The sequence below is a fragment of the Tyto alba genome, unplaced genomic scaffold, assembly GCF_018691265.1.
Source record: "Tyto alba isolate M040663 unplaced genomic scaffold, T.alba_DEE_v4.0 Super-Scaffold_34, whole genome shotgun sequence".
In the NCBI taxonomy this organism is placed as follows: Eukaryota; Metazoa; Chordata; class Aves; order Strigiformes; family Tytonidae; genus Tyto; species Tyto alba.
Window position 1 is genome coordinate 3,189,039 of NW_024881309.1, and position 22,795 is coordinate 3,211,833.

The following is a 22,795-nucleotide window of genomic DNA, read 5'->3' on the forward strand; positions in this document are numbered from 1 at the left end:
GGAAAAGGGGCGGGGGGGGGGCGGTGTTCGGCCCAAACCGCCCTCACAGCGGCGGGAAAGGCGGGCTGCGGCCGCCTGGCGCAGCCCCATCCACCGTCCTGTCAGGAGAGACAGCGGCTGGCGTTCTCTCACCTCAGCCCTGAGCCCTTCAGCCCTTTCCCAAGACCCTGCTCCGCTTCCAGAAAGGGCAAGAGCCGCCTTCACAACTCCGTGCTGTCAAACCCCCCTCACAGTACCCATCGAGCCTCCGGCCGGGACGGATTTCCACATGTGAGAGATGGCAGGAAATCCTCCTCCCGAAGCGCGACGGGTGTGAGGTAACTTGACAAACCTACGTGGTGCAACGGGACGAGTTTCTGAAGGCTTCTTCCCCCTGTCGTCAGTCTTGCTTTTGCCTCAGGCAATTTTAAGCCAAGAAGGCGGTCCATGAAATATAGTTAAGATACTCTGAAAGAACTAATGGTCTGTAGGATTTAGAGTAATACCTACCTGAAATGATAGCATTTGGCAGACAAACCAACCTCGTGCATGGCAGGGATTTTAATTATTGGCAGTTAAGATAGCATCCGTGTAACAGAATCAGACTTGGTTTTAACCGGGATGCATAAGTATATCAACAAAAAGTGAAATTATTAGTGTAGAACATAGTTTCCCTTCAATATGAAAATGAAGAGGTAACCTTGGGCTATTTATGCACACTGGAATAACACTGGGTTTCTGTGGAAAATTTTAAAATGCAGTGAGACAGATGCAAACATCTACCTTACCCTGCTGAGTTTTCTTCAGTCATAAATAGCTTCTGTACCGATTATCTATTCTTCACTTTCATGAAATGATCATATATAGAAAATAGGGTTCTCCTAAATCATTAATTTCAAGATAGCCAATTTTATCTTGAAAATCGAGTTAATTCCTCAAGGCAGAGTGACTTTTGAATGACACTGGGTATGGCAGTTAACAGAACCTTTAACTAGGTTTTTTCTGATTCTAATCTGCTTTTCCACTCACATTCTCTAACAAAAAGAGCCAGCGAGACTAACTTCCTCACAGATGATTATTTAATTTGCCTTCCCTGCTTCAGAAGTCATGTTTACTAACTTCATTCCATTAGACATTACTTAAACTTCAAGGCTTATGTTGGGACCTAGAGTCTTTTGGGTGGAACTCTGTAACTTAAGTCCCATCTCACATACACATAAGCATTTTGCTTCCCAACAGCAGTAAAGGAGCCTTTTATATCATAAGCTCCTCCCATCAGCAGCCACAAGAATATAAATTGTGGTCTTTTACATTACTGTACTCACAGTAGGAGTTCAGTGACAGTAATACCGTCAGAGACTGAAGTCACGCAGATACATTTCCATTAGTGTTCTTTCTTTTGTTTCTCATCATTTCACATGCAAAGAAATCACCGTTTTTCTGTTTCTGTCAGAACTATTTCAAACTAGAGAAAAAGCCCATATGTACAGCTGTCAGTCCTGTACTGGCACACTTCTTTCAATGTTTTTCATCTTCTGTTCATCTATGCTACATTGACAAACACCCAAATACTGAAGTGTGGATATTTGAAACGAGCCTGAACTTTCTTACCAACTTGACTGCATACTGTGCGTGAACTGTACTGAATGTCCCACCTTGTGGAAAATCCTGATGTCTCCAGGATATCACTGGAAGAGAATTAACTACATGTAGGAAAAAGAAAGCAGTAATTTAAATAAATTAATAAAACAGCTGTTTACAGATAGAAGGGCCACAAATACATTCTAGATTGGAGTCAGAACAATGAGCTACTTAGAGTTCTGAATAGAAAACCTGCCAAGGTAACCCTATCATACTTGGCAACCCAGCGATCACAGGCCAGCATCATGAGTATTTGTCATCTCCATCATTCAGGAAGCATTTGCCATAATACTTGTGGCATGAATATTTATCAGTAAAGTGGGACTATTAGCATTTCTGAGTCAGAAATAAATTGATCAAGATTATAGAGTGAGTCAATTCAGAGCCAGAAATAGCATTCACAAGTCCTGACTTTCAGCCCAGTGCTCTAACCACTACACAGGTTCCTTAAGGCAGATGAATGATGTAATTAATGTTTGTAAAGTAATTTGAATCCCTGTATGGAAAATGCTATGACAATAGCAAGGTTGGAGAGACAGAAAACCACACGTTAATAGAACAGTGGCCATAAGCTCCTGGGAAAGGCCTTTTGTACTGAAGTGCAATAAAATGGTTTTTCTTCTAGAAAGTTATAAAAAGCCTTTAAGTTGATTCAAATCAAACAAGTAACAAGATACTTCATTTATCTCAAAGAGCTGAGTCAAGCTAAGCCCACTGTTTTATTCTCATGGTTCCAAGGTATTCTGGGTGTTTTAAGCAATTTAAAGCATTATCTAAAATCTGAAACATGCTCTGATTGCTTTTATTTTCTTCATTGAATACTATTATGCTCCCAATTACTTTTATTTCTTTCAGTGAGTACTATAATGCCCCACATCTGCAAAAAATTACTAACCTGTTGCTAAGATTGATGCCACCCCAGCATCCAGCAAGCACAAAGGCAGTCCTTTCCCTACGCACCTCGGCTGTGTTCTTTATGCTGGAGGTAATGATGATGTGTACTGGAAATGCTTTTCTTGTATTATATATTTTCTTGTATTTTATATTTAGCAGCAACTGATCGGTCCTTGCAGATGACTGGCAATTCCAGAGGACTTCGAGGGATCGTCACACCATCTAACCTGGATCCCACGCGTTGTTGAAGCGCCCGCCTCTGCAGTAATGTTTTGCCTCCTAGTGGAGAGCGCCAACAGAGAAAAACCCGCCTTGGAAAAACTGTGAGTGCTGTTTGCTTGTAAAAGAGAAACAACAGATTATTTGTTTGCAAAAGGTTTGGATTATTGTAATTCAAGGGTAGATTGTGTGGAGAAATGGAATTCACGCTGCTTCTTAGTCCCTCAACTGTAATCCAGTAGAAATAAATGCTTAGTGTTTTTATTTCAGCCACTATCCCTTTCTTTCACTGCTCATTCTTACAAGCCTAAACCTTTCCATACGAGGTTAAATAAGATGTTTGCCAAGAGGAAACAGACAAATCACTCAAGACACCAATAGTCATTACACAGCAACCTCACTTGCAGCACACCTCACTCCACCCTGATTCAGTACACCAATCCTTCTATTCACAACAGCTGATTACATGGGAAAGGGCAAAAGGAAACATCTTCTGTTCAAGTCAAAGTGTACGTTGTGAATTGGGAGGCCATACACCTTCTATACAGTCCAAGATCAAGAGCTGAAGACCAGGGCACAGGAAATTGGTTCCTATCTGTGTTGTAGACAAGAATGACCAATTTCAGAACCACCAGTAAAAAAAAAAAAAAAAAAAACCAAACAACCACACAAACAACCAAACCAAACACCACCAAAAAATACTAGTATTACATGATCCAGCAGTCCCTCTGCAGGTGATGAAAAAGTACAGGTTTCTATTTACCAGCACTAACTAAGCTTCTTCCAGTTAGGCTGAGAATAATAGAATATGTATTTAAATAACAAATGCTAGAGTAGAAGTTACAGTCCTGCCTCAACAGAACAGTAAGGGCAAGCAGGGTGGTGCTGCACATTCAACAAGTTTTCAAGGCAGCACACTTCTCAGCAGGAAAATGGTGAAGGGACTTCAACCACAGAACTTGCCTACACCTCAGCATTGTACCAGCCTGATACCCAACTTACACTGAGCATGAGTTGTGGGCAATAGAAACACTATGGTTCAGAGTATGGTTGCAATTTTACAGATAGTAACTGCTTAAGTGGTAGTAGTTGACATTTAGGTAGCATCGCTGGCTTCAAGACAGGACACTAGGGAACAGAACTCCTTTTCTACATTTAGTCTGGTATTCAAGGACTGAGAAGTGAGAATTTGCATTGGTTTTGCTGGGCACTGGGGGCACTGGAGGAGGCCGCTACAACAGAGCAGCTGCTTTTCTGTACCTGAACCTGTCAGTGGAGGGCAGAGTCACCCCACACCCCCTGCCTGGCACGCTGTGGAAGGCAAGGCCCAGAAAACACAACACAGAGGCTAGCAGAACAGGGTACCGTTCAACATGCAGTAGGGAAGAGAGAGTCATTTCAGAAATATCTGTAAATAGAGAAAATTAGAGGGACAGGAAAGAAGATAAAAAGCAACCTGACAAAATGTATTCTATGCATACTTTTATTAATAAAATATAAGATTTACAGCATATGTCAATGGACAGTGTGCTTAAAGAATTATCTGGTTGTATAGTATGACACCAAAGTCAGTAGCTGGTTTTGGTGGATAAATTAGAAGATAAATTAAACCTCAGGTAACATGCCAGGGATCACCGCTACTGACAAAACCAAAGCTTTCCCAAGACTAGCTTTAAAACCCTGGATTCCATCCCAACACGCACAGCTGAGGTCCGAGAGGCAGTTTCGCTTGAATGTAGTATTGCTAGAAGGCTGCACTGTGTTCTGTGTGAAATCTACCTGGTCAGTTCTGTGTCTTCTTCACATCCTCACCTCCTTTTGTGTCTGTGCTAATCAACTTTTCAGGCATTCAGTGCAACAGTCGGGATATAGATATACACAAGAGCAGCAGTCTTAATACCACGATCCTCAATCTTCCCAAAATAGCAGTCATTAAACCTACACCACTCTTCACAAAATGGAGATGAATTCTACCAGCTCTGATGCAAAAGCAGCGTCTAATTACCTCTTTGCCCCTGTGACAAGATAAAGAATAAACCTTGGCCCTGATCCTGTAAACACCTATACACATGATTAACATTACTCAACAAGTTGTTTCCTTAAATATTAGCAAGTATAGTCATTTGAGTAAAATTAGTCACATGCTATGTAAAAGTAGGAGTAGGGCCTACTAGTTTATTCACCCATTGGAAAACAGTTGCTGTCCCTGGGGCAGCTAAATTTTTTACAAGGCTAACAGGTGAAAAAAAAAAAGGTAAAATCCTTACAAAGGCTCATGGTCAGGCATGCATGTTACAAGACAAATACTGTATTTAAGAGAACCAGATTAATAAATATTAGATTTTTTACATTTTCAAACCACTGCACAAGGACTTAAAGAAATTAAAGTATGACTGCAATAGTAGTCTTGTTAACAACCTCTAACCCAGCCTAATTTTACAGCAGAAACAGTATCTTAGTTGATCAAATAGAGGCATTATAATAACTACCTATAACTAAGCCACAGAAATAATTTAAATATAGGTAACTGAAAAGTGAAAATTCTCCCAGTCAAGGTAAGTTCACTACGACTTTACACTTCTTTCTGAACATTTCCGTGAAGGAAGAGTAAACCTAAAAGCACAATTAGCAAAAATATCTGGAGGTAAAAACTCATGAGCCTTATAAAGCATCAATATCTAGTTCATCTTTGGATAAGCCTTATTTGCTGAAGAGTTTAAATCTCTCAAATAACTATGAACACTTATTTCATGCAGCTTCTGTACTCCACGCATTTTCTGATCGTTGCACCATTTAACATCTCTGTAAGTGCAATAACTTTGCAAAGCCAAAAGCCAGAAGAAACACTTGCATGGTAAAACCACATTTCCACTCATTTACTGATAGCAATAAAATACAGAAAATAGAGCATCTCAGAATGCAGTGTTGTAATTATCTATGTAATCACTTGTTATTTTGTACTACATCACATCATACTGCCAGACAAGAACTCGGACAACTTTTTAAAAAGCCACAGGGGACTTTGTACTCTAAACAAGGCATTAAAGGTATTGTATCCTAAAACAAGGCATTGAAGAAACCAGGACGAAACTAACCATTAAGCTGTTAGTCCCATAAAATAGATTTTAAAACCTGAAAATTCTAGTCCCGTTCCAATCTAAGCGATAGTTTACAAAACTAGCCTTCAAGGATACTGGAACAGTAACTGACCTGTTCAGATTATGGCAAAGTCTGACAGCAGTTTATGGTTTTGAAATGGAAGTGGTCAACACACACTACAGCGGGTATTCCTGTCATTCATGAATGAATGCAGATACTTGTGAAATCCCTCCCTCTCTTCATTCCCGTGAAAAATAATTAATACTGGTTAAAATCATTACAAAAAACATCATTTTATTTTCATGCATCTAAGGTAAAACACAGAGTATTTGTATAAAGAGGTAGATTAAAAAAAGAAAACAGATTCTCCATTCTTTGTCACTTTTATTCAGTAGTTTGTTGGTTTTTTTTTTGTTTGTTTGTTTGTTTTTTTGTTAGTTTTTTTCCTTATTTTCTCTTTTTTGGTGCCAGACATGGCAAGGAGTGATTACAGTCAACTGTTTATTAAAACATTTGTTGCAACACAGACCCCCTTTACCACTGACCCCAAACGGACCCATTTCATGTGCTTTATTTTATTGGGTTTGTTTTTTTTTTTTTTTTCTATACACCACCACCAAGGCTAGGTGGAGGGGGATGAAGGGGAAGGAGGAGTCCAGGAGGCCAGAAGGAGGAGGAATGCTACAAGCCACAGCAAGAATGAGCTGTATTTAATAAAAAAAGGGGGCCACGAATGATACAGTAATGAGGTTACACAATTAAATCCCATAGCATGATTGAAGGCTTTCCCTGTGTCTGACGTCATCACAATGGAAGGCATAAAAAGTGGAGTAAACCGATGTTGATACAGTCCAATCTAGTCCATTAGGCAAGATGGTGCAAGTAGTCATTTAAATTAAAAAGTGCCCTATCCTCACCTAAATGGCTAGCAGACATGGAGAAGAATGCAGTGACAGATCAACAGAGCTTTCTCCATGTAGCTATAAAAGTGTGTTGTCATATGGCACATTTTTAAACACTGGAAAGGGGTGCCATAATGGACCTCTCATTCTCTTTCGTTTACAGGTACAAATGCTAGATTCAACTATTTCAACTATGCAGGAAGTGGACTCTTCAGTTAGGAATGCCAACCCTAATTCATTTTGTCTTGAAATATATACAAGTTGTTTGTAGTAGCTACAGCAATGATGTTTTCCTTAGGATGCCAGGCTGTGTGTAGAATCTTCTTGTTGAAGTCTAGGCTGTCAACACTGATTTCATCCTTCTTTCGCTTACCACTTGCGCATACTTTACGTGGCTTCAAAACGGTGCGGGGTTTATTGTTTTCCCGGGATGCCTCTAAGGTGATGTCTCGCTTTGTGTTTCTGTCAAACATTCTGAAGAAGTTGTTGTAAGATCCCGTCATGACAATGCTGCAGAGAGGGGGAAGGAAGAAAGTAATGGTTCAGTTGAAAATAACCTCTCCTTTTAATGAAGCCTTAGGGGCCCAATGAAGATCACGCCTTACTATATAAGCAGAAAGCAGGCATCCTTGCCCATGCCTTCTACAATCTAAAGCAAAACTAAGGCATTTAAATGGTTTATAGATTAAAGAAAATATATATTCTTCCTTAACCGGACCTTTTAAGGTACACATTCTACTATCTAAGCACTTGAATTTGAAGGTCATAATTCAATTTGCTTCTCGTGGGCACACGTGGAAGTCATCTAATGAAAGCCAAATACATTAGATTTTCAGCCGTGTAGTTTTAGTTACACACAAGTTGCATGAATTCAGGTACTAACATACCTAGTTTGTGATAATACCTTATAGGGGATCCATATTCTGTATCGGCTTTTCAGTAAAACAAACACACTTAAAACTTCCCCTGTCCTTCCTTCGCCTCAAAAAAATATTTAAACAGACAGATGCTAAGTTAAAAACCCCCCACAACTATGTCTGACAATACTGATAGAGATACAATGAGCTGATTTAGATCTAGCAAATAAGCAGTTAATGGCATGATTAACACAAAAGCAATATCTGACTTAAATGGTATTATCGGCTAGTCAACCATGCCTGAGCAAGGCAAGCTTGACAACTCATCCTAAGAAGGAAAGTTCCTAGAAGGTTTTTCCCCAAGTGTTCTACCTTTTGACAAGGCGTCTTAAATACAAAAGAGACACACAGGTCCCCCAACAGCCCTGGTGCAGATTACTCCAGGTAGAGCACACAATTGGACAACAGTGTTTGAGGATGTGGGCCTTATTCCCATACAAATCATTCCAAAGTTAGATAGTAACAGATGAAAAGCATGGAGAACAAAAAAAAAAAAAAGAAAAAAAAAAAACAAACACAACCAAAACCAAACAACAACAAAACACCACAACCAACCACCCCAAAAAAATATAAACACTAGGGATAATAAACGTAGTGGGTTAGGGTATCTGTAGTATTTCACCAAGTAAAGGCTGCCGAAAGCCATCTCTAATCCTACTGCTCCATGCAGCTCTCCAGTTTAAGCGGCTGGAACATTTGATTATTATTTCACGCTGGCAGTGATAAAACTCAATTTCTAGTCAAATTCTACATCTCTTTAGAACACTATGGCAATTCTCTATAATCCTATGCTACAACATCAGGGATTAAGAGCTAATATACACATGTTAAAATCTACTGAAGTACTAAAATATTATCTAAGCCAGTCCGTGAATAAAACCAGACATATTTGAGGTCATGCTACAAGTTGCCCATTTTAAGAATAACTTGGAACGGTCTTAAGTGCATACAGAGAAGAATTAAACTTGCCTGTCTGATCCATTCCAACAGCATTCAAATTTGTCAAAAATGCAATCATTCTCATACAGTGAACAAAGTTTACTTCTGAGGTATTCATGCACCTGGAAAAAGATTAGATAAACTGAATGAATCCTGAACTTGCATACCTGTAAAACAACCTCCATGAATTCTGTCCAAACATAACTCAGTATCTGACAGTGCTTATACCCTATTCTCAGGAGCACACACCCCTCCATCCCCTGACTGTATGGATAAAGAGCAGAATGAGCAGATGCATGAATTAATGCATTCTGCTCTACAGAGATTTCACATTAATTTAGACAGCAGCAACAAGTCACATGGGGTGGAGCAAGAGACATCTCCCAGAACTTAGCAATTCTTCAGAATGCTTTCCTTCTCTGAGCAGCTGTCATACCCTCACTACCCTTTCAGATATCTGAAAGGATTTATCAGACTTTGCTTCTTTCTAAAAATCATGCTTTGATGACTAGTCTTCCTCCTGTGTATGATGATGAGAATCTGTTTGCAAATTTTCTTATAAAGAAAACACCACAGCAGTTTTCAGTGCCAGCTAGAAACATTTTCTGTGAAGGAAACTTTTTACCTCCTGTTTTCTCCAGGACAGAACAGGAGGATATATCAAGTCAGCTGAAGACTCTAAGAGAAATACACTCTCTCATGGCTGAAGATTACCTTTCCACATTTCTACTGCACAAAAAGGAAGCTTTTTCATACCCAAACACGGGTTTGGGTTCTGCCATCAGCCTGCGAATTGCAAGATCCTTTAGCGCATGTGCAGAACCCACAAATCTCACTGATGCTTTGCCTGGACCTAGTGATCTATGGGCAAAAAGTTAACTGCCACATCAAGACTATTAGTACGACTCAGCATCCTTCAAGGTTTTACTTTCTAGTCTACATCAGCTCCACCGAATACCTGGTATGTTTCCACAGGTCTATTTTCCATATTTAAATCCCAGATCTTCACTGACAGGTAATCTCTAGTCATCATATATCGACCACTATGGCTAAATTTGACATCAGATATGGAAGAGATGATTTCAGAGAAAAATGATCTGTTGCTAGGATCTTCTGGTTCTTCAAACACTGTATAAAAATAAGATAGGCATTTCAACAGGTAAGTTTATGTCTCTTCCAATACAAGATACAGCCCAGTTAACATTTTCTCAGTAAGTTTGCCACATTGGGCTAATCTGCCTGCGCTATATAACCTCCAATGAGAAAGCCTTATAATACAATTGCCATATACTGAAATACTTTATAACAAGTCAAGGTCACGTTCTAAGTAAGTGAACTACTTGCTAATATTCAGTCTCCATTCACACGTGCAAGATATCAAGCATTAATTATAGATCAAACTTGACTAGTATTTGACCTCCTGAAGTCTACAGAAAGCCACTCCTACTGTCTAGGCAGACTCCTCATCTTAAGCTGCTAATAATTATCCACTACTTTTACTCTGGCACAATATGAATCTAATGTCTAAGATTTATTTAGATTTTATGTTTTAGATCTGTTCAATATACTACAGAAATTTAATACAAATACACACACACTTCAGTGTTTAACAGACTCTTACTGAGCACTTAGTTTCATCTAACAATAAAATATTATATTCCCCAAAAAGACAATAAACAATGCAGGACAGAACTTACATTTTGAGTGTCTGTCACAGAGTGCTGATGCTCTCATATCACAGAGACGAATCGTTCCTTTACTGCTGCTGTATACAAATGTGTTACAGCTGTTTGGGTGGAACTCTGCAGCTGTTATCACCTCTGTGAGCTCTTCCATATTGGCAGGCTTAATATCTACAATATCTACAGCATTTTGTTAAGAAATTTTCTCCAGTTTTCATAACATGTTTTTCAGCTTTAAATGTATTCAGCAATGCTGCTTCAGTTCACCAAAGCATATCCAAAACAGCCAAACAGAATTAAACCAAGCCAGTAAGAACAAAATAATGCTTGAAAAATGGAAGCAGGACAAGACTTGCATGCCAAGAAGGCTGTAGGACCCAGTCAAAAACTGGATGAAAGTTAAAATTAAGTTCCACCATTTGTCCAGAAAGCAAGACCGTAACATTGCAATCTATATCAGTTTGAAGTTAATTCCTGTAACAGCACAAGACTGCTTCATTTTTTGCTCCACTCCAGCAGTAATTCTATACTACATATATGTCACACAAGTACTTTCACATAGAACTTTTTGTAGGTGCACATGCAAGAGGGGCTGATGGTTAGTTTAGAAGGTAAAAAATAAACATTGTTAAAACAAGGATGATAATCCTAATCCTCTGACTTGCCTCCTACTGCAGATCAAGAAAATTTTCACAAGGTAGTTTACTGTAATGCTGCCTTACAGAACTGCTCAAACTTGAAACCTTAAGCTTTTTTTCTCCTTTTCAAGAGTTTATTTTTCACCATGCACATGACTACTATTCCTTATATTGCTCATGCTGAGCTACCTCTCCAGAAGTAAAAGTCCTTGCAACTACTAGGGAGAAATAACCAGAAAATGGAGAAACACGCTATATAAGAAGCTGTTCATGAAAGGAAATAAAATCCAACAGTTTTCTTGTGACTGAGCTATTCCCATCATATAAAACAATGCAAAAAAGATACTAAAACTTCTGTCTGTAATTTCTAGGTGCCACAGGTTAATCCGCAAGTCATCTGCAGATAAGTATGTTTCATAATCGCTATTAATGGAGATGGAATTGATGTGATATGTGTGAGCATTGGCAAATATTCTTCGTGGACTAGCTTCAACCATGAGGTCCATGGGCCTGAATACTGGCACCTGCAAAATAAAAAGCAACAGAAGTTTGAGACACAATGTACTACCAACACACTGGCACTCGTAACCACAGTCCTTCACTACACCAAGCCGATCAAAATATCTCAAAATCGCCTCACAAGTAAACATGTTTGCCAACTGGCATTGCAGAAGATGTGCAGTTAATAATCGGATAGGGCAGGTACTCACTGAGCCGCAGGCTAATCCGTGTGCCAGGGGAGGGAGAGGAGAAATCACTCAGATGTGGCTAATTCACAGGGAGACAACTACTCACCCGTAGTGTTGTAACTGTAGTAGGATCCCTATACCGTCCATCTTCCTCCTTTAAATTATAACCCTCTGGTCTTTTGTCCCTTTCACTGATTTTCCATAACTTTATTGTTTTATCTGAAATAAAACAGCCACAGTTTAAAATCAAAGTTCTAGCAAAGATACTATTCACAGTTGATACACTTTAACACAAAGCCTTCAAACAAGACAAGAGCACCTACATGTACCGAATAAGACAAAAATACTGCCTGGAGAAAACAAGGCAAGATAAGAAGCATTAAAAAGACCTCCTCCACAGTTTGTTCTTTTTATAAACGTTATAGCAAGTTCCAGTTAGAATCGAGATTGTTATGAATGACTAACATAAGCTCTCACACAGTCAGTTCTGCACATATGAAGGCACTGAATGACGGCTTAGCTAAGCCCCTTTGCTATAAAGCAACCACATCAGAAATGACTAATAGACCACTCCGTGTTGTGGGACTTCTGTATCCAGAACAGCAGAAGAGTTAAACAGCATGACTCTTGTATAGCCACATCCCTGCGTGCTGGCGTGTAAAAGCAACTTGCTTCCAGCCTTTTCAAAGTAGAGAGGATTAAACTAAATCCTAATAGCAAATCTAGGTAACAATAGGTTACGGTGCAAAATTAAAAAGTCAGTCATAACTTACCATTTGTAGACAATAAAAACTGAGCAGCATTTTTCTGGGGTAACCACCTAATTTTGTTGATCTTCTCTTCAATTTCTAAACTTTTCAAGTAGTCAAACTCTGGTTCATGGCTTTGAAAGGTACTGTAAACATTGTATTCTCCCCTACTGTGAGACTGGGTTTTGTTCTAAAAAGAGAATTAAATGATCAAGACATGTATGCAGTTTACAGAATGCTTTTCACAGCTGCAGGCAGAAGCCAAAACTATATATTTATGCAGCAAGATACATAGGCAGGCTGCTAATTAGCATAATAGGTTAAAACTTCTACACTATTGTTGCCTATGCCAAATTTGCAGCGAGTATCCTTTGGTGTAAAACTTGCCTTATTTTAACGAGCCTGTAGAACAGACGAAATGAGGATCATCTCTTTTGCAAGAACTTGATTAGAGTTTCTACTATTTTGGCTAAGAAAGCATCAGAGAAGAGACAGTTATTGCAGCAGCTTTTGATTTCTGAAGTTTCCAGAAACTTCCCTCAGTCACATGAATAGTATCTCCAGCAAGTTGTCATCTTAATTCTGAACAGCTGAACTTACAAACACTTTGCTTAAACATTCTACGCTTGGTAAATTATCCTTTTTTAGAAAAAACTCAAAAATCTTCACCATTCTCTCATGTTAAAAAACAAAGGTGGAAAACCTAAAGGAAAATATTCCCCAAGAGAAATACAGCCACACATATGGCAAATTGACTCTATGGGTAAGTTCAGCTTGCTAGGCACACTATGGAAATCCCACCTGTCACTTCTCAATTTATACAAGCAGCTCCACTATTCTGGTTTATAATCTCCACATTACCTGAGACCTTCTAAACTGCTTAAGAAGCTTTTTATTCCTTATTCTGGAGATGGGGGGGAGGGGCGGGAAACTTAACACCTCTGCTGAGTGAAGCTTTGACATTAGGAGTCACACCTGCAGTTAGCCTGCTCAGGATGGAACTGTTTGGAAAACGAAAACCTTCAAACTTGCACAATTCCTCTTTTTAAAAGCTATGTTTTAGGCAGTGGCTTCCTAGCAGTAATATTGCACTGCATGGACCAAACCTTAAATTCCCTCCATTGGGTAAGGTGACAGAAAACTGGGACCATTTCTGAAATAGCACTCACTAGGTGAACCTGAAATTAATTCAAGCTTAATTTTGTGCTATATTCGTGTTCCAACCGCTTCAAGACGTTGCACCACTAGATGCCTTTCCTGTGATACGTTCCTGACTACAGACTGCTCCTTCCTTCTCCTGTGTGTCTCATGTCCATCCATTCATTTAATCCCTTAATACCTCACTAAAACATACTTCTTGATATGATCCTTGCTAGCCCACATTTGTCACATTCCCTGCATCATTTTCTCTCGCTTCGTACCCTTACATTAATAGCTGGCAGGAATTCTTATATTTTACAATGAGCTGTGGGGGAGGGAAAAGCAGACAAAATGCTTAGAAATAAAATTTGGCACTAGAATGTTGCGCCACACCTATCAATTATACTGGCTTTCCCACCCTAGAGAACGGAAGGAACTCTGTTCTAAGTTTCAGTTAGACCTAACAAGTTAAGCAGGGTTACTGCCTACAACAAGCGACTTCTCAAGTCAATCTACTGTGCTTTAGGAAACACTGGTCATGATTCAGTGAACTTTCCTTCAATTCCATACTTACCATAATGATTGAGTCTTAAATGTACTTCCTGTGTATGCTAGTAAAACTCTACAGGACTAGAATATCTAAAAGCAGTAATACATGAAATCCAGCCTTGGGGTAAAAGCAAAATTTAAATCATTAGACCATCTCATGGCACTCAAAAAATTCGTAACAAGAAGAGGTGTTGGCCCAAGTGCCTTATGTTAAATTCCAATTTAGGTAATTACAGGCTGCCTACGCAAATTCCTCCTTCGGTTTCAATTAGATACAATATTCATTTCCTGCCCAATACTTATGTAATGTCACTTACTTGGTGATGCAGCACGTCTGCCACATTCCAACCCAGAGGTGGCAGCATTTTGGCAGTGGGTGAAGTTACATACACTTTTGTAACTATACAGAGCACTTGTGTTTTAGTGTTTTACTTCCTGTATGTACGGTCTGTAAAGCGCTCCGGAATGCAGCGTGACAGAAGGTGATACATAAATCCAACCAAAATACTTATTGGTCTTTTAGATACTCTTACATATCAAACTTGCTCTAGAGAGCAGTGCACGTGGCCTAACTGCTAATGCATTAGGGAATCCAGTCCCCATTGTTCATTTCCTAAACACCGAGGAGTCAAACAATGCCAAAACCAATTCTGTGCAACTTCATCTGATAACCCAGGTGGTTCTATACCTAGATTCACAGATCCTGAGAATATGAGCCATGGGTTATACATCAAAACCAAAAGCAGTCATTTAAAGACAACTCGAGAACAGAAGATGAGCTATTTAAGCTTTAAACTGCATTAAAGAATCCTTAAAGGATGCAGGCTGAAACTCAAAACACCACCAAAACACGGAAGTCTGTGCCTGAAACTACAGGAAGATGATGGGAAGGGTGTTCTGCACGCTCGGGGCCCCGGCCAGGGGGTGGCCAGCCAGGAGCACCCCACTAGATGGCACCAACCGCCTGCGGGGATCCCCGAGCAACTGGGACCGCCCAGGGAGCAACTGGTGCGGGTACTGCGGGATTCTTGAGGTTTAGGGCTTCTCCAATTGAGACAGAATGAAACGCTAGGGAAAGAAGCAACAGCATGACTTTTCTAGGCTGTAGGATAACATAAGCGGCTTTTTATCCTCTCCCCGAAATAAATCCTAACCAAAGTCAACTTCTAATTACAGCCTTAGTCAAATATCAAGCACTCCGTCTCAGCTTTTCCACCTTTAATGTGGGAGGAGAGGCCCCTTCCTAGCATTGCAAGATTTGTCTGTAGAATTCTGCAAAGACCAAAAGGACAAATATAAAATGAAAAGATACATTTGCTACCGTGATGCTATGATTTTACCTGACTGATCTCTGAACAGAAAAGGACATCTTAGGTCACATTTACACACACACTTAAGGGCAACTTTTATTTCCCCAACTACAGTGAAATCTGAAATAATACATCACAGCCAAGTAGAGTCATTGTAAAACAACCAACTTCAGCTTCCTCAAGGTCTTCCTATGTCCTAATCCCCTCTTGTTTTGTTTTCACTTTAAACACTCTTTAAGACCACAGCTAAAGAGCGTTTAAAGAACAAATTAATTTCTAACAGCGTCTCAAAGTTCTCAATAATTTCTTCACTCTTAACTTTCATTACTTTAATCACTTATTGCACAGGCATGCACCTACGTAAGTTTTTTATAAAATCATGCTCCTTTTCTTTAAAAAGAGAATGAATAGGAATAGAAGAGAACGTTAAATATACTTTAAATAGTTATCACTCACCTCCTGCTCCTGTTGAAAGATGACAACTCTACCTCCTTTGTCTCCTGTTGCTAACAGCTCTCCAGAATGGTTAAATTCTACTGTAGAAATTATATCCGCTGCACAGGAACAAAAATAAACCCCACAAGTTAATAATTCTTCCAAATATTAAGTGGCCAAGAAAGCTATGACTATAAGTAAAAAAGAAAACGTATACTTCAGTTCAGTTTAAGTATACTTACGTTATAAAATACAAGTAGGTATTTCTAAAAAAATGACATATTTTTGAAAAGCTGTACATTTGAAAAACAGTTACTAGTTCCCCATGCCAGAGTTACAAGTTCAGTGTTGTGCAGTAAATTACTTTTTAAAGGTCTTGTATCATCACATCTTCGAACTGCTTCTGTTATGACTGCTCCTCTAGCGTAGGAACTGATTTTCAGCGTGCACTGTAACAGCAGACTGTGTGTATACACACTCTTACCTTTATTTTCTCCATTCTTTCCGATAGTAGATTTAGATCCAATCATTACCCACATGATCTCAAAGTTGTCCTTCCGACCCCCTTTTTTTAAGGACTCTACATATTTGACAGCTTAAGGGCAAAACATATTAGGGTAGAGATGTTCAGACACCAGTGTCTAAGGAATGCAAGGAAGTGGAACAAAAACAGCTACAGAAAACTAGGAAATAAATTCAACAGATTGTCTCTAAAAAAATCTGAGTATCTCTTCTGGATGAAGAAGGTTTACATTACCACAAATATTTATATATGGAGTGCTAAAATTAAATTGTGAATATACATTGCAAAAAATCCCAGTCATGCCTAGTATCAAAATGATATATTTATGCAGCAAAAAGACAAATGACAAATTAAAATTTAAAGTTCAAGCACACCAGTTCATGTTTTCAAATGCACACCTGCCCCTCATTCTTTCAAATAGCAGACTCAGAAGCCAAACGGTTCTTTGAATGCCAACTTCAAATGGCAATACAACTATATAAATCTAATTTCCTGCAGAAGAAAGTACCTAAGGTTTTTTTTACATATGCAAGTCTTCAGGCTATTTTCATGTCAGTCTAATGTAAGCAATGTAGCCACGTTTTCTACTGGATGGTTTCTTCATTCTCTGTTGTAGCATTTAAAGGTCTGGTACCTGCTCTACAGTATGAAAGCTACTGGTAAACAAAAGCTACTCAGTCAGAATTTAAACAGACGCTATTGTGCGGCCTATCACGGAAGCTATCTTATCATGGACAGCAATAGGGTTATTTCACTCTGAATAAATGAGACAAGCAGGATTTTCCTCTGATTCATTTTAATACCAAAATGAAACTTGCATCATGCCAGGGTTGTCCCAAGCACATGGGCGGCGGCCTCTGAGGACATGAGCAAACTGTTCTTTAATAACTGCATTACACAGCAACTACAGCATGCAGCCTGTCTGAAACCTGCACAAAGCAAAGTCAGCCTAGACAAGCAGGCCAAACTCAGCTGCTACATCCTCAAACAGAGGCAGAAGATGCAGAGTCAGATTCTTGGCACAAACAGCTACGTACAGCTCAGTTGTGTTTTCTATAGATGCAGCACAAACTGCCATATAACAAAGGATAAACATGGGATTATCCTATCTCCATTGAGCTCCTTTGCCATGATTACCCAGCACTGCTGAAATACAAACAGGCTGAAATTTCTCAAGAACACTGTGTTAAGGATATAAATATGATGTAAGCTTGTATGTAGATAAACCAGGATCTAGATCACACATAGAAAAATCTTGATTTAATGTAGTTGTTTGGGGTTTTCCTCCTGGATGGTAACGGTTACTTTAGCCATTCATTCACATATTTGTGAACAAGATCAAGTCTGTAAGACTGCATACCATTCAGATGAATATATGGCATTCAATATGTACCTTTCCCAGGTGAACAGGGCATAAAGACAGCATACAATTAATCAAATCCAGTATGCAGAAAGAGTGGAGTGCAAACCAAGCAATCTAATTTTGACCATTATGTGCAATACTAATCGCATTATCGTAATCCTCTGATAAGACCTTAAGGAAGTTAATTAATTGAAGAAAAACAAGGTAACTCACCTCTCAATAGTGAGAAGTATACAGAATAATTACTGTTTTAAAGAGAGATTTAACACTGCAAACTATGCCAGCCTTAAAACAGAGAAGATAATACAGCAAGTTATTAGCAGATCTAAATATGTACATGTATGTGGAAGGAGAACAGCAAAGAAAAACCTGCCTTAAAAACCCTATATAGAATAGATGGATAAATTCATCATAGTACTTATCTGGTGAAAGCCATTGGAAAGTTTTACAAGGTCAAAAGCCTTAGGCTTGAAGCCTTACGATTAGAACAGGCAATGACAACATCCAGAAAAATCTTCATTTAAGGGATAAAAGCTCCATGTTTTTTTTTTAGGTCTGCTGATAGAATATGTATTTAATAATTATACAAGTCTCACATATAGCAGAAAGCTAACCACTTCGCCGTAACCGTTCTAGACATACTTACTTTTTGTATCTATTTTAACTTTCAAGATCATCCAAGCTTGACATGGGTGATCTCCAAGCTGATACAAGTCCTGCTTTGCCTACAGACTCAACTGCACAAATGAACTTTCAGGACTAACATGCCCACATCTCCAAAAAGTCCAGCAGGCTCAGTCAGTGGTGACAAGGTACTCTGAAATCTCCAGTCCCCGATCAACACTACACAGAAAATATTTTCAACTATTTGGATCAGTTTAAATTAGAAACAGAATATTCTTTAGCAGCAATCACAACAGAAAATTAATAATTACTTTTTAAACTCAAGATACATCTATAGAATCTAACATGCCTTCTGCACTGTAATCTTGGACTGTTTCCTTTCCAAGGACAAATCAAACGTGCTAAAAAAGTAGGCAGAAAAATTATTTCTGCTTAACTAGTCCCAAACCAGGGCTAAGATGCATATTTTATACAAAAATCAGTACTGGAGAGCAAATAATACATTTTAAACCCAATAACTCACCATCAAGAAAATTATATTCCCATACCTTGGTCAAAGAAAGAGACAGACATCAAGGCACTGGTGTTGAACTGGGCGGATTTAATAGTGTTTGAGAATTGACAGGGGAAGCATTTCATCTTCCGCAGTGCACTGATTCGCTTGTGTATTTTCATCTGTATTAACACCCTCGTTGCCAAAAAAATTAATCAATGGTATCCTTTTCTTTTCGAATGGTAACTATAATTCCCGTGATAGTTACACGTAGGGTTATTTTAGTCCTTCAGCACCGCAGCGGGCAAAAGAGCATCTATAGAACGCTGCCTCCTCCCTGCCTCCTCCCTTTTGTGCGTGCTATTTTTGCTACAGTCTCTAGGTGGGAGTCTTGCAAACACAGAGGGCTTGTAAATGATCCCTTCTATACGCAAAGAGCACCAGGGAGGAATATCTGAGGGAGCAGCAGATGTATAGTGCTCCATTGTCACCAACACCAACGGCTTTTGGAAATATGATGCATTCTATTGTTTACTGCTGAACTCATTTCAATTCCTCCTTCTTCAAGCACCAGTATCAGAGATAAATAACCACCAAAACCTCATCTGATAACCACACCCCTCACAGGATGCTGTTAGGTAGCATTATCTGTTATCAGACTTCCACAAAGTTACCCATGCCTGGGAGATCAGATTTGTGTCTCCTCTCCCCAAGCATCTTGAGACATCCTTGACACCAAGAGGAAGTGTGGCATTTCAAGTGCTGAGATTTTGAAGCACGACAGGGCGACATCAAACACGCAAGGTGAAGACATCATACTGACAAAAGCAAAAAAGAGGACAGAAATTTTTAGCAACATTCCTGTACTGCACCTGCAATACCTGTACTATAGTTTCTCCCTCTTGCGTAACATGGGATAGACAACTCGGGGGTTACTATAATGTTTAGAAGTACTTCTTTGCACGGGCGTATACACTTGTCCTTTAGTTCCACTTAAATATCCCTTCATAGACACTTGTTAACACTGTAGAAACACTTCTGAGACTACTAAATACTTCCAGATAATGGTTTTCAGTGATCTGAAAGCAGAGGAAGAGAGGTTATTAAAAAAAAAAAAAAAAAAAAATCACCTACACAACCTGAAGTCTATTTACTGTCGTTGCGCATGTACATCACTGAGGGAAAATGCTTTGCAGCAGGGTGAGTGAAATAGTGAAATGCTGGGAATCAAGCACAGAACTACTGTACAGTTGTATCCCTACCGCAAAGGAACAAAACACATTACAGTCAAACCAAGCCAGTGACCCTAAAAATCCCACCAGACAGTGAAGAGAGGCTTCTGGTCCCTGACGTATCGGCACACGCCAGCGGGGCAGAGTCTGCTTTCCCTGGAGTCCTCAAAATATCCTGACAGTTCTCCCAGATGTGGAGCTACAATCCAGTTTCTTGCAACTGCTGCCAACATTGCTTTTTCTTCTGCACAAGCTCTTTATTTTCACAACCTGCTCTAAGCTTTTTATGTACTGCTTATCATTGATCTTAACTTTCAGTGCTCCAATAGAAACCAAAACCACTGCAAGGTCTGGATACTTAACTAGATTCAAGTAAGACTAGATTTTCCCATGGTAGACACAGAGACAGGAACTTGAAGAACCAAAGGAATCAAAACAAGTTGTGTAGCTTTGACAGAAGAGTACAGGGGAAAGACATTTATCTCAAAGTTTTGATAATGCTTAAAGTAATATACTCCCAGGTCACCATGTGAAAGGGAGACATACCATATGCTCCCAAGCAATTCTTAACCCGCAGCAGACACACATCATCCTGCTGATTATCATCTCACAGATTGAAAACAGCCACTCTACACAAACCTAACTTGTTTCCTAGTGGGCTTCTGAAGATAGCAATCACAATTTCAGAATTTTTAGTCAATATTTATTACACCAACTTTTGCTATTTTGAGTAATTCACCTGTTGCATCAGGCAGGATACACTGACAAACACAGAAAACTGAGGCACTGGGCCAGTGCAGTTAAGATGACCAGTTCAAATGAAAATAGGCAGATGACACTGTTCAAAGGCAGATGAATAAAGGAACCCAACAGATCTCTTTAAAAGGAGAGCAATGTTTGAAATAAGAAAAACTCTGTGACAGATACTAAAAAACATTGTCACACTTTGGGGGCCTTACACACTTCTCAGTGATTGCTGAAAAAGAACCACACATGAACTATCACAAGCAAGTTTTCTGAAATATTAAAGAGTTGTGCTGAAGTCTCACCACTGTCAACAAGTCTGTGGAATCAATCCAAACAAGCAAAAAAATACTGTAATCCAATGACTTAGTTCCAGAAGGCCCACTGTGAACATGAAAAGCAACTCTGTATTAAATTTGTTTCCAATAATAGAATAAAAGGTATTTTATTAGTAGAGAAGCGGCTATCTATTTTAATGTACCATGAACTTTATATAAACTCTGCTTATAAAACATGCTTGGTAGGCAAAACATGTCACCTACTCTACAGCAGCAAGTCAATCACGGCACTGAACAAAGAGCGTCTTTATTTCACCGGACCTAAAAGGTTTCTGTGCAAGTTTTTGGAATCACATTGATCTGCTGCCTAAGCAGAGAGCAAGTAAATCAGTATGTTTACACAAGTGGAGCAATCTCCTGATGTTTCCAAGGACTGAACAAAGAATTGTAGTATTTTAAAAGCATTTTGGTACTTCTTCATTGTTTATACACCTTCCCAGTGGCTCAAAATATCATTTCTGGAATTTTCCAAAGGAGCAACTCAAACAAATCTCATCCATAATGTAGATTTAATGCAAATGACTTACAAGTTGGCAATTCTGACCTAAGGAGTAAAAAGACAATTCACTAACCAAACGTGGAGCCCACTTCCTCAGTTTGCCAGCCTTAAGTATAGAAGAAGCTATTTTGATCAAACTAAACATCAGCTGATCACTCCAAGGATATTTCAGAAACTGTCTGGAATAGGAAACATTAAGAAACCAACTTTTAGGATTATTATTAAAATCCAAGGAAGCTCCAAAAGCCTCAAATGGAGGAAGCAGCATAGAAATGGATAAATATCATGAGGGATAAAGATGGTGAAATGTCTGAATTCAACACCAGGCTACTGAGCATACCTGAGCCACTATCTAGATTAGCTCTAAAGATAAAGTCAATATCGTCAAAACTGAGCAAGAATATCTATCCAGGAGAGCTTGTGGACCTTAAGAGTCTGGAAATCACTTGTGATTTGTTTGGTCCTTTCTAATCTGGGGTGAAGCAAAACATTTCTGCTTCAGACTACTGAACAGATGCAACTTCCAAAAACTCAAACTCAAGTCACAGGTAATGACAGAAAAATTTGACTCTCTATTTGACTTTGTGTCCAGTAATGATTTTGTTGTGGAGTTATGCAATTCATTGTTGGGGAAAAAAAACAACCAAAAACACGAGAGAAAACTAAAGCTCCTCCAAGCTTTGAATACTTAAGAAGCCACACAATGCACTCTGAATGTCTGAGTCATCCCAACATCACCTCATTGTTTGTACAATTTTGATTTACCATACTTATCAAGAGTCCTAATATATTGTGTATTAAGTCTCTGAAGCTAGATAGCAAAGTGTTAATCTCAACATGAACAGGAAGGCTGTTTAAGTAAGATTAAGAAAGCGTGACTACACATGTGTGTTTGCAAAGAAGAGAGCTCCCAACACAGGATAACACAACTATATGCACCAGGGACAGAAGAAGAGAGCAAAATGGCAAGCACTATTTAGTACTGATGGTATAAAAGAAAACACCCTTTGCATTCCAGCCTCATCCCTAATTTATGTGTGTAGAGAGGGGGAAGGGAACACAAGGATTGTATACGATCAAGTTACCATGACCACTTTTACTATTGACTTCATTTCCCTTTCTTCATTCACTTTCAAGAGTGATTCTCTGCATTCATTCTGTCTCTCAGAAGTGACTAGGCAACAAAACCAAAGGCAG

At 39.1% G+C, this 22,795-nt stretch overlaps 1 protein-coding gene and 1 long non-coding RNA gene across 5 annotated transcripts in view; one reads left to right on the forward strand and one right to left on the reverse strand.

Annotated features, from left to right (window-relative positions):
* Positions 1-36: 36 nt before the first annotated feature.
* On the forward strand, positions 37-3,006 carry LOC116960962. The gene is made up of 2 exons (XR_004406690.2): positions 37-317; positions 2,671-3,006. It is a non-coding gene; the product is annotated as an uncharacterized LOC116960962 (long non-coding RNA).
* Positions 3,007-4,200: 1,194 nt separating this feature from the next.
* The window catches only part of PPP2R2A (protein phosphatase 2 regulatory subunit Balpha), a 42,049-nt gene continuing 23,454 nt past the window's right edge, over positions 4,201-22,795 (reverse strand). For 3 of the 4 annotated variants that reach the window (XM_042801485.1, XM_032989979.2, XM_009973057.3), the window contains exons 3-10: positions 15,804-15,901; positions 12,373-12,538; positions 11,706-11,818; positions 11,257-11,434; positions 10,288-10,452; positions 9,549-9,718; positions 8,621-8,712; positions 4,201-7,244 (exon numbers count right to left, since the gene is read on the reverse strand). In XM_042801485.1, coding sequence (XP_042657419.1) covers positions 6,965-7,244; positions 8,621-8,712; positions 9,549-9,718; positions 10,288-10,452; positions 11,257-11,434; positions 11,706-11,818; positions 12,373-12,538; positions 15,804-15,901 — 1,262 coding nt within the window. In that variant the 3' untranslated portion in view covers positions 4,201-6,964. Of the gene's footprint in view, positions 7,245-8,620; positions 8,713-9,548; positions 9,719-10,287; positions 10,453-11,256; positions 11,435-11,705; positions 11,819-12,372; positions 12,539-15,803; positions 15,902-18,840; positions 18,947-22,795 lie in introns of those variants that run through there. The other variant, XM_032989980.2, reaches the window with a different exon arrangement.